At 44.2% G+C, this 12,708-nt stretch overlaps 1 protein-coding gene across 1 annotated transcript in view; it reads left to right on the top strand.

Annotated features, from left to right (window-relative positions):
• TMC5 (transmembrane channel like 5) overlaps nucleotides 1-12,708 on the top strand; it is a 757,208-nt gene that overhangs the window by 272,961 nt on the left and 471,539 nt on the right. The window contains exons 5-6 of the mRNA XM_086940869.1: nucleotides 10,602-10,703; nucleotides 12,398-12,500. Of these exons, the coding sequence (XP_086796995.1) occupies nucleotides 10,602-10,703; nucleotides 12,398-12,500 (205 nt within the window). The remainder of the gene's footprint in view (nucleotides 1-10,601; nucleotides 10,704-12,397; nucleotides 12,501-12,708) is intronic.

The following is a 12,708-nucleotide window of genomic DNA, read 5'->3' as shown; positions in this document are numbered from 1 at the left end:
GATTAACTAAAAATTTCTATTTCCTCAAGCCTCAGCAGCAGCTTGCTGTCTGAGGGGTTCAAGAGAAGGGCAATCTAATTGGGCCTGCCCCAGGTCTGCCCTTGAGGGTCCCCCTGTCCCCAGAAACCCAACCTGATCAGGCTCAAGTTCCTCAGAGACAGTCTCCTCCTGGACTGCAGAATCATCTCCCTGTGGAGGCTGATCCTCAACCTGGGGCAAGTGGGAAGGCACAGCCTAAACCCTCTTGCTCTTTCTCTTGGGTTGTGGTTGGTCTATTGTTCCAAGATCCACCACTGGTTCAGGAAGGCACTTCTTAGCCTGAGTCCTTGTCACTGCAAGGACATGTGCTGAAGTCCCTAGCATTTCTGCATGAGTCCTGTACTCCACTTCTGACCAAACTGAGCTTTCCAGATCATTGCCTAACAGAAAGTCTACTGGGAGGTCTGCACTCACAACAACTTTCTTTAGGCCAGTTACCCCTCCCCAGGAGAAGTTCACAACAGCCACACTATGTGTAGTAGTGGCATTGCTTGCATTGGTCACTAGGTAATTCTCACCTGGTACAATCTGTCCAGGGTCCACAAAGTCAGGTGTCACCATAGTGACACTGGCACAAGTGTCCCTGTAGGCCTGAGCCAGTTTCTCATTTATCAAAGGCATCTGCCTATACTTGCCCAGGTTACTGGGGCTCACAGTTGTGGACAAAGACAAGTCCACATCATAAAGCAGAACAGACTGAGTAGGGATTCTGACTAGGCCAGATTCAATCTCAGTACCCAGGGTCTACCCTACTAAACCCTTGGGTTGTGTACCACCACTGCTGACTGTACTAGGGGGTGCAGATGCTTTAGGAGCTGCAGTGGTAGGAACTGGATTTTTCTTGGTGCATTCACTGCCCCAGTGTGAAACTGATATGCAGGAATTACACCAAGGTTTCTTCGGGCCATCATTCTTCTACTTTTTGTTACCATTTTGGGAACCACCCTCCTTATTAGAATTTTGTGTGCCTGAAGAAGACTTCTGGTCTTTTTCTTTATCTTTCTTATCCCCAACCTTCTGGTCTGTTTTCTTCTGGTCACCACCATGGTTCTGAGGTTTCTGCTTAATCCTTGTTCTGACCCATTTGTCCGCCTTCTTTCCCAATTCTTGGGGAGAGGTCAGATCAGAGTCAATAAGGTATTGATGCAACAGCTGGTTCTGACAGTTATTAAGGATCTGCTCTCTCATTATAAGATTGTACAATCCTGTATAGTCTGGGACTTTACTTCCCTGCAGCCAACCCTCCAGAGCCTTAGTGCCACAATCAACAAAATCAGTCCAGTCCTGAGTCTGTGCTTTTTGGGTGTCTCTGAACAACAACCTGTATTGCTAAGTGGTTAGGCCAAACCCTTCAATAAGAGCACTCTTCAGGACAGAGTAGTTTTTGGCATCCTCAGGTCTAACTGTGAGGAGCCTATCCCTCCCTTTCTCAGAAAAGGAGTACCATAAAATTGCAACCCACTGATCCTGAGGAACCTGCTGTACCATGCAGGCTCTCTCAAGAGCAGTCATTCATTTGTGGATGTCATCTCCTTCCTTGTAGGGGGGCACAATTTTTGTCAGGTTTCTATTATCATAGCCCCTGTCTTTCTCTCTAGGAATTATGCTGCCACATGTGGCATCTAAGCCACACAACTTTTGTTCTCTTGCTAAAGCAAGTTTAGCTTGAGCCAAGGCTATCTCTTCCCTCTCTATTTGGAGTTGGACAGCCCTCATTCTGACCCTAGGCTCTTTTCTCTGGGGGAAGTCATTCCCCTTTGAGATTCCCTGGAGACACTAGAAATATGAGAGTCCCCTGAGGGAGATCTCAGCCTTCTATTGCCTGAAGGTACTTTGGTATAGGATCTGGGGAGGTGCTGGCCCTCTCCATTCCCATGTAGGTCTAAGTTGGCCTGGTTAAGCCTGGCAACTACAACCTGGTTACCCCTCTGATTCTGAGTAGACTCATCTACTTCTGAGCCTTCCTCCTCCTCTTATTCCTCCTCTTCTTCCTCCTCAGGAGTGTTCTCATTCTCAGGGGTGTTCACTCTATCTCCTGCATCTAAGGGAACTGCACTCACCTTATCTAAGTCATCCTTTTCCAGGATGGCTATCAGGGAAGGAATGGTGGGGTTGTGACCCCTTTTTAGCCCTCTTGCAAAGCATAAGGCACTCAAGTCGTTATGGCTAAGTTTGTCATAGCTGGAAGTTGCCTTGGTAAGGTCAACTGTCACAAGGGCAGAGCCTGAAGCTCCTCCTGTGCCAGACATGACTGCTAGTGAGGTGCAAGTGGTGCACTTACCTACACTAAGTGTTTTCCTACTGTACCTTGCTAGTGAGTTGTAGTCAGGGTGTGCTAATCCCTTTAATCTACAACTACTAAATTCAGTAGAACTTAAATATGCTAAGCTTTTTATATGTACCTAAGGTACTTTATGTGATCTTTCAATTTGATAAAAAGATTGCAATGGTAAAATAACAGCAAGCTCAAATCCGCACCGCTGCACATCAATGTGAGAAGTTGGCCTGATATATGATGTTTCCAATTCTGGAACCACCTTGTATCAGTCCTAACAATCCCTTATGGGTTCTGGTTGTAAGTCAACCTTATAGACAAGCTATCCTAGGGGTAGCATGGACTAAGCAGTCTGAAAGGCTAATCTCAAGAGGTCGTGTTAAGCGAGCTGTTTTACCAATCACAATCCTGTAATATCAAATGAAAGGACACCACACAAGTATATATTATAAAAATATATGTGTTTATTACTAAAATAATCCCCAGTACTCTTTATGAGCAAAGGGTCACAAGCGTTTAAACAAAAGCACAGTATAACATATGAAAGTTGCACAATTATGGATGAGGGCGGGTGGCCACTCAAACCATATATTAAGAAAGTGGTATAAGAGATACCAATCGAACAGTGGTTAGGCCTAGGGCCTAGGAAATCGCTGGGAGCAGTCGGGACAAGCAATGCTGAAGTCGGGAAAAACCCGCGGGATTCGGGTGCAGCGCTTAAAGCACACGCATGCACCAATGCAAAGTCAATGGTGCGTAAAAGTTACACAGTTAGAGTTTAAGGATACTTCCGCTCAACCTAGAAGGATAAAACTTTAGACACAGACCCTAGAAGTGTGTACCAGTGTGGAAACACCGGCGTTGCTGAGTTACCTCACCCACAGGAAGCAGGTGCATAGGGTCGAAGTGGCGTCGGGTTTCGTCACGCAGGTTGTTGGTGCTTGAAGCTGAAGATGCTGCAGGCGATGTGAAGGGGAAGTGTCCGGTGCGATCCAAGGGTGTATCAGAGTCGTAAAGTACCTGAAAGCAGAGGGGACAGAGTCTGGGTCACTCAGCAGTGACCAGGCAATGACGGGACCAGGCAATGTTGGGCGCAATCAGGTGGTTGTCAAGGAGCTTCTCTCCGCTGCCACGTGAGCTCTGGGGCATCTGCGACGTCCAGGAGCTGGTCACGAGCTGTCCCACGAAGGCTCTCACCATCTGCGCAGTCAGCTTCAAGATCGGAGCAAACAACACTTGGCAAGAGCAATCCACGCAGGACTGGAAGATTGCTTCTCACTCGGACCAGGAGGGTCAGAGCGGGTGCTCCTTTTCAGAGGAGCGGGTGCAAATCTGGAGCAACCAGAATCACAAGTCGGATTTCAAGTTTCGTCGGCACAGGGGCCACAAGCCAGCGGGCAAGTGACCGGGCCAATGCGTTGAGCCAAAAGAAGCAGAAGGGCCCCACGCAGCACTCGTCGGGTGAACTTCAGTGCAAAAGTGGCTCAGGGCTGGGGCTTCTCAAACCCCGTTGTACAGCTTCGAGGGTCACTCGTGGGCTGCACGGTCAGCGTCTCGTGGTCTTTTCAAGATGGTGGGCCCCACGCTTCCGGTCGTCTCCACGGGTCTCAGCTCTGCAGGGACTGTGGATCGGGCTGTTAGAAGGCAGGCAAGCATGATCTTGTCGATCTCTGTCGCTCGAGTTCCGGCGGGAACTGCAACAAAGCAGACGTGAAGGTGCTGGATGGTGCCTGTTTGCACAGGGTGGTCACTCCTTGACCACAAGGGAGATTCTTCAGTCTTCTACGTCGAGTAGGATGTCGAAGGGTCCAGAGTTTTGTTTCAAAAGTTTCATCAGGATATTCTGAGTGTGTTGGCACTGCTCCCATTCTTATACCAATCTAGGGGGCTGGATTACCTGCTAGGTCCCCTCCTATGGGTGGGACCCAGAAAGGGGGTGGATACACCCCTTTCCCTTTGATCCAGGTCGCGCTGGGACTGGGGCCTGTGTGCCCCAGAACCGGTTTGGCCGGATTATGCAAGGGGAAGCCTTGTGCTCCCCAGGCAGTGTCTGGTTTCCTTCAAACCTCCCTGCTACAATCCACTATCTCCTGTCTGGGGTGGTGTAACACCTCCCTGCGACCGTAAAGCCTTTGTCCAGGCCTCCTCGGCTGAGTTTCGGTCAGCAGCAGGAGGTCAGACTTGTGTCTGTGGCAGAAGCATCCATTTTGTGGATCTGAGGCTCTTTTAAAAATCAACCGTGTTTCAGTAAAGTAACATGTCTTCTCCCTTTAGAGGGGTGGAATGCTATCCCCGTCGACAGGACTGTCGAGGGGATAGTATTCCAAATCGTATGACACCTACACGACATGTTTTGATAAAGCCAAACCAAAGTTGCTATATAACCGCGAGGATTATAATGTACTTAATAGTATATGGTATGGCATTATCCCGGAACAGCTTAGGGAGTTGTTCCTGACAGCTGCAGACAGGCTCAGCTCATGCTGGAGCTCCGTCTCACATTAAACCACACACTCTGCCTTCAGGATTGATAAGGCCTTCCATAGAAGTGGCTCACAGGTTTATATGTGTCCAGATATAGGTTTAGATATAGGTATACCATATCTAGGCTGTTCGGAATTCGGTTAAAACCGATTGTAAACGACAATACACTACTGAATGAAAATCCGCTGACTCGGTTGAAACCGAGTCTCACTGATTTTCATTGCTGTAGCGCCTCTTGGCCACTTGATGGAGCAAACGAAATACAAATCATTGGCCTGCCTGTAGTGTCTGACACGGAGGTGTCTGGGGAAAACACTGCTTCTGCAAATGGGCAGCCGAGGTGTGAATGGCCCAAGGGCCGGAGTAACACCAGGCCCCCTGCCTGGCTCACGTGGGGGGGGGAGACGAGCTGTTGTGGTCTGCGTCTTACTGCAGCCGGCCGCGCACAAGTACTTTACAGGTCTTTCAAAAGACCATTTACATAACAAGGCTTTGTTAAGAAAGTAGTGGGCGATGGGGGGCGGGCACCAGAGAAAGAGGCGACACGCTCAAGTTTCTTGCATGTTAGTTCTCACCTAGCGCAGCCCTGCAGGCGCCTACCACAATCCAGTCTATTGCTGCCTTCCTTGATGGCGTTGAACCCGGACGTGTGTTACCAAGCTTTTCCGAAGTCTGATCAGGATATTATTAAACCGCATTTTCGGAGCTCTGCTCTCGATGTCACCCCCACTCTCTCGTAGCTTGGCTCTCGTTGTGGCCATACTCACTCACAGCTCTGCTCTCAATGTAGTAATTCCCTCTAGTTTCTGCCCTGGTATTAGCCAGTCTTTTTTAAGAGCTAAACAATCATGGAAGAATTGCAATGGTTAACTGCAAAATCTGAAGAGGGGGTTTTGCTTTGTGCAGACCGTGGCCGCGCCGCCATAGCGTACCACACTGCAGCATTTCTTTTGCCATTTTGACCACTCATGTCACACTGTGTGGGAGTCGGGGACGTTTACCGAGCTCGGGCCCATGTATTCCTAAGTCTTTGGCGCTGTTTTTCCTTTTCACTATTGCTGAGTTTTCTTTCACCTACTCAGACAACTGGGTCAGGGCTCTTGCTGGGAGGATCCCGTGTAAGTGGAGCTGCGCCAGACAGTGACTCACGGCGCGCGTTAGATGCAATAAAAACAATATGCAAGCCCTTCCAATGAAGCTGTTCAGGGTGCTCATGAAAACACATGGCATTTGTCCAGGGCAGGTCCGTTGTGCCTTCGAGGTATGTGTAGTACTTAGTACTTCTGTTTTCCAAAAGCAAGGTCTCTCCAGTCTAAAGGTCGGAACATTTTTAAAGATGAATGTCTGTTATTATATTTCTATGAACGGTTTATTAAAATAGCCTTTGATAGCAGAACCATGTAATTCTTGGAGGTCCCCGTGTTTCATAAATCCTAGATTGACTAATATTTGTGAGGAGGTAGCAGTCTTTTTAAGGCCTTAATTGCCCGTCATATAGATATTTTTGGGTGGCATGAGCAGGCATTGTTCAGCGCCGTGAGGTATTCCAATCTCCTTTGAGTGCACTGCTTAGCTTGTTAAAAAACAAAGTCCTCAGTTTCACAGTTTAAAAAAAAAGACTTTCCTGTTCATCAGCAGCCAGACGTAAATTGACCCAGTGATAAGAACTTGGGGGCAGATTTACAAGCCCCTTGCGCCACTTTTGCATCACTTTCTCCATGTTAAAAATGACACAAAAGTGGCGCATGGGCCTTGTAAATAAGCCCGTTGAAGTCTAGGGCTCAATTTCCAGATCTGTTTAACATTGAGATCATCTAGCTCCAGTGTTGTATCCCTGATTTGGAGCTTTAAAGGTTTGAGTCCTTGCTTTTAAATAGAATTAAGAAATGCTTACATAAGGGCCAATGATGTTTTTGCCACGCCATTTGGGGATACATTCTGACACCTATTTACTTTATGCTCTTTTATTTCCAAGAACTGGGTGACCATGTGCCATCTCCTGCTGATACAATGACGTAGTGCACGTTTGCTGCTTTAATCAATAATGCGGGACAGGAAAGGTTGGTCATGTAAGATGGTTGCCTCGTCGGAATTGCCTTTGTAAGGGGTTCGCTGTAAAACTGTTTGTCTAAAACCATACATCGTGGCTAGCAGCATGCAGCACGATACCTGTAGCAGTCCTGGATTCTACATTTTCCCTGCTTAGGATATTTACCTCTATCCATCTGAGGAAACGCTTGCTCTGGAAATTTCGTGCCATACATGCATTTAACAGATTGCTGTCACTGAAATGCCAGCAGCGCAACATACTCGATGTGTCAAAGTTTTTATTACGATTATATTTGTTAGCTTGGTGTGAAAGCACATTCAGGGGAAACTCGCAATTAATTTTTGATTAATGAAGTTTCCTAAATGGTGTTGGTAACAAATAGCACTATTCCAACCATTAAAAGTCAGCTTTTACTTTACTTGTGGTTACGCAATAAAAAGGAAAACAAGACACAATACTCAGAAATTAGCTGTACAAGCCCTCATTCTGTCAAGCATGGATTATCGTAATAGTCTCTATCTTGGCATTTCAAATGCTGGGTTGTCCAAAATTCAGGTAGTACAGAATTCAGTCTTCCAGTTAATACTTGGTTTGAGGAGACAGGAGCATGTGTCTGTTTTCACTCATAGATTACATTGGCTCCCTACTGAGAAGGATTCATTTGAGTCTGCCATGTTTCTTATGCAATACATGGAAGAGAGCCCCTTTCCCAACACATGTTCACCTGTAGCAACCCAATGGCCGACCCCTCTCATAACCATGTGCTCCTCAAGGTGAGGCCTATTGGCTATGCCAATGCTTGTTTTTTTAAATGTGCACGATACCCCGTCTTCATTGTACTGCAAACTCAAACTATACAACTGATGTTTACCAAGTCCTTAATCAGAGTTGGTAGGCTACCAGAAACACGCTTAAGAAGCAGACACTGCACTAGTCAGGTGACCATGTCCTTCGTGGAGTGCAACACTCTCTGAGCAGAAGAGGGGTAGTGACTCTGGAACACAGACTGTAACTTCCAACTTGCTGAGGGACCAATTTACGTTTTCATTTAAAACAAGTATTTGCAATGCAATAGGTCTCGCATTTAGGTGAGTTTGAGCTATTGACATTGCACATAACAATGCCTTTTATTTTTGAATTCGTTTTTAAAACATAAATATAAAGCTTTTCCATTTACAATGCAAATAGCTAAAACTTGCATAAATGCGAAACATATTGCATTGCAAATGCTTGTTAAATCTGAGCTGCAGCATCAAATGACAATGGAAAGTATTTCATGACTGTATTAAGCTTCTGAAATGTAGAGCAGTATAAAATTTCTAAAGGAAAATGGAAAAAGCAATAATAAAAGCAAAGCGTTCCATAAACACCGGTAAAACACTGTTTCAATTGTTTTTTTATGGCGCGAAAATGAGTAACCACTGAAAATAACTGTTTTTTTGAGGTATTGAAATCACTGGAAAACACTGAGAAAACACCACCAGAATTTCCCAAAAATAGAAACTGAAAACAGGAAAGCCTAACCATATCTAAGCAAGGGGTGATTACACCAACTTGCCCCAGCTAAGTGATCAGCCAGTTGTGTCAATTTAAGAACCAGCCAGGGGTGGCAAAAGCTATGCTGCAGCCCATGGTAGGCCTTGGTGGCACCTATGCCCTGAGCACCTATAGTGCATGGTACAGGGGCTGACAAGGAGTCCATTTCCAATTGGGTTATGTACCTATAGTACATGTATGTGAATTTAGAGCGAGAACAGCAGGCTGGGGGTCTGATTAGCAGGCCCACAGCCTCAGTAAGTCGAAAACCAGTGAAGCAAAAAGCAAAAATTGGGGTGACCATAGGATAGCAGACCCTACTCTCCTACACATTGGTACATAAATTATTTTATTTAGGTTAGCCTTGGTCAAAAGGGGATCCACGAGTCTTATTCAGGCCTCACTCCAAGTCACCTGTGGAACACTTTCCCCTTTGTACACTGCTTGACTATACAGTGGAGGAGAACATGGCCAGGGTAAAGAGGGTAGTTCAAGTGCATAGGAAAGCTTAGACCTGGATCTTCCACCATGTTCTCAACCCTCTTGCGTCAAACGTAGTCAAAATCAATTGGGCTGCACAAGAGATGGGTAGTGAAATGTGTGTTAGTGGTAGGTGTATTGAGAGAGGTAAGGTGGACAAAGTGAGGTAGAGAGAGTGTGAGAGTTATTTTTTGCCAGGCATGAAAACTAAGGGCCTGAATATGAGGTTGGTTGGAAAAGCTCAGACTGACAGTTGGATTCTCCTAGACCGTGTCGGAACCCTTCCGACCGACTTGGTGGGAAACAATTCTGACTGACCGATTACGATGCTTGCGGTTGGAAGGGAAACCGTTCGGTGATTTCGAATCGGTTCTGACTGACACTCCGTGAATCCAAGTTGGTCAGAGCCGATTCGTACAGCTCTACAGACAGCGTTTCCGACTGACCAATTACAATGTTGGATTCTGACAGCCTTTCCCACTCGGTGAGTCCGACACAAAAAGGCTGTCGGAAACGGACTTTGGGGGCCTCTAGCAGGCCCACTTTCATCCTGAGTCCTCTAGTTTAGGGTCAAGGGGGTATCCAAGGGAACCCTCTGTAAAACCATGCACAGTGTGGCAGGCACCATGGGGTGTCTGCAACAGGGTGCAAGGTTTTCTGCAGACACCCATTTTTCCCATAGGAGCATGTGTTGTAGGTCAGAACAGAACATAGGCTTCCATTGAAATCAATTGGAGTCCTTTCGAACGGTGTTCTGAAGCATCATAATCGGTCGGGCAGAACCGCTGACCGGGAGTCTGTCGGAACCAAATCTGTCAAGGAGTCAGGCTGTTTGGTTTCCGACAGACATCGTAATGAGGCCCTAAGCTTCTGTGAAGTATGTATGTCTAGATGTCAAATTAAAAAATAATCGGCTTTTTTATCCACACTATTACTTCGCTGAGGCTTCTGACTGTCTCAATCCCTTTACAAAGGTGCTTCTTGAAGTTATGCATGTGCTATTTCTATAGCGCAAACCTAGCCAAAAGGCAGCATAACACTTTACAGGGTCAAAGACAAGCATTAAATCAAGAGATAGAAGAGGTAGCTAGTTTTGTGGCAGTTATTCCATTGTCATGTAGTGTTCTTGAAGGACGTACACCTTTTGTTGTTTCCTAAATTGGAGCAGCATTAGGGTGATCCTGATGTATTCAAGCATGTTGTTCCAGATCCTGGGGCATAGATGGAAATGGCCTGCTGCTTTGGGTTTTCTTTTTTACTCTTCTTAGTCTTCAGTCTGATGGTGTCCTGGCTGCAGGCATGCTGAGACCCACCAGAGATGGTGTACTTGTCTGCAAGATAATAGTGTGATGGTTGTGAGGCTTTGTAAATGATGCAGCTGGTTTAGAAGATGTCATGAGCCAAGGGGAGCTAATGGAGTTCCATCAGAATGGGAGTGATCTTATAGTTTTTCTTCAGGCACTGGATGAGACATGTTGCAACATTAGGACACCCTTAAGGGATGCCAGTGTTTCGTCTGAAAGGACATCAGGTAGGGCTTTACCTCCATTGATATGCGAAAGTACGACGGCTTGAAGACTAGTTATGAAGTCTCTTTCTGGAAGAAACGGTGGAGTTCCTGGGCAGTTGTTCACATTGAACATGTCTTAAAACATCTTAATTTTATGTCCAAATAAATAGGTATAGTAATTGTATCATTAGTCAATAACTCGAGTAATATTTTATTTATTTCCTTAGGTAATGAAAACCTGCTTCGGAGGCGCAACAGACAAAGTACACTTCCAGTTCATCTAATCAATGCTTCAAACAATGCTGCAACAGATTCACTGCTTGAACAAGGTAGGCAATTTGTGCCATTCCCTTTACCTGTATCTTTGCTGAAGTCAATTTTCTCCAGGACGCATTCTGGGTATGACGGCTGTATATATTGCCTTTAATACTGTTGAAAAAAGTGAGCAGCATCCAATAATGGCCTATACCTTTCTGTCCTATTTCCTTCATCTCTTCAAACTGGTACACTATGTCATCTGAAAGTTTGAATTCACTTAAGTGCCAGCACAACCAATTTCGGTGGGAAACTCCACAGTCTTAAACCAAGATAGTTATGTTAGCTTATTCCCACTTAAAAGACTCCCCATTCAAATACATATAAATGGGCAAATGTATTACCCTCATTTTTTCACATACTGGCATCTATGCATTCATCCCCGCTTTTTGCCATCCTCTTTGTACTTCTGTACGCAAGGGTCAGTATTGGTTACTCTGTGAATAGGGGTAGGTTTAAGAAATACTGCTGCTGTTAAAGAGGTAGGATTGTCTCTATGAATGGCTGGGCATGCAGTGTTGGAGAAAAACACAGAAAAGTGACAGATAGATAGATAGATAGATAGATAGATAGATATAATTTAGAAAAATACAAATTACAATTAAATGATACTAGATTAAAATATTAGTTTATATTATATATATGGACAAAGTGTTTTTATCAAGTTATAACAAGTTATTAGCTTGATTTATATTAAAACAATTCCATGTTCGGCCACATTTAAATGTATTGTTTTATTTTTACATTTAATTTGACTGTCTTACTAGAGTTTATATATATTTAGTCTGACACTTAGTTAGTTATGATAGGATATAAATAGACAAGCTATGTTGGCACTCCAGGAAAAGATGTAATCCTTTATTTTTAGAACTGGTGATGCTTTTCTGCCCTAGTCTTTATCGAATCTTAACAAAGTGCTCCATCCCGTATCAATATAAGTAACACCATTTCATAGACATGAAAGAGGAACTTCCCAATTGTATGAGGAATACAGATAACATGTTTATCCAAATCTCATAATTATTTCTAATATGCATTACATATTAAATACACCAATCTATAGAATTCATTCACTGGAATTATCTATGTAGAATATATCCTATGGTAAACCATAGACAGAGCTGACAAACTTTCTCTATGCAATCTTGATTCTATTGGAGATAATGCTAAATGAAAATGGGTTATATAGTTTATAATTTTGAACCATTCTTTTGGTGAGAATGGTTTATGGCATATATATGTTTATTTACTTATTAAATAGTGCATTATGATCAAAATCTTGTGTGCATTACACATTCCCATGTAATGCAGGAAAGTTGTCTTGACAATCTAGCATCTCAAATCATGGATCAATACTCAAAACTCCCTTCCGTTCCCAGTGGCCTTTTATATTTACCAGTTGGCAAAAGCCATAATGTCTTCAGTCACCATTCTTTTTAGTAACCAGTTGATTATACATGATAGGACATTGAAAGTAAGGGTACACATCCCGGAGGGTCTAGGAGGAATGTGTAGTGTGATATGTGACTTCCCATCTGGTAATTTATTGCTGAGGTACATTACAAAATCATGACACTTGATCGCTGATCATTCCGATGGTTGCTAAAGGGAGAGAGGACACATTGGATATAGAGAAAAGAGGTAAATGCACATAAATATGTGTTTTCTTTAAAACGTGTTCACTTTCCTGTGTATTTCCTGATTACAGAAACTGCAATGTACATAAAGAAACTTGCAAGCATGTCAGCAAATGAAAGAACTAAAGAAATCCAGAAGCTTCCAATAGTTCTAAAAAGAAAAAGGGAACTCAGGTAACATGTTATGAGTTGTATTTCTGTTTAACCACATTCATTTGAAAACCTAGAAGATAAGGTACTCTTATTTACCCGGTCAAGGGCATCTTGAAAGTTTATCATGAATAATATATGTCATGTTCAAGCTCAAATAAATGTAAAGCTAAGGCATTCATAACAGATGTGATTACCTGCTCAAAGAATGTCTGTATTTTTTCATTATGTA

Source organism: Lissotriton vulgaris, chromosome 10, assembly GCF_964263255.1.
Source record: "Lissotriton vulgaris chromosome 10, aLisVul1.2, whole genome shotgun sequence".
Taxonomy (NCBI): domain Eukaryota; kingdom Metazoa; phylum Chordata; class Amphibia; order Caudata; family Salamandridae; genus Lissotriton; species Lissotriton vulgaris.
This window is presented reverse-complemented; position numbering and strand designations above follow the sequence as displayed.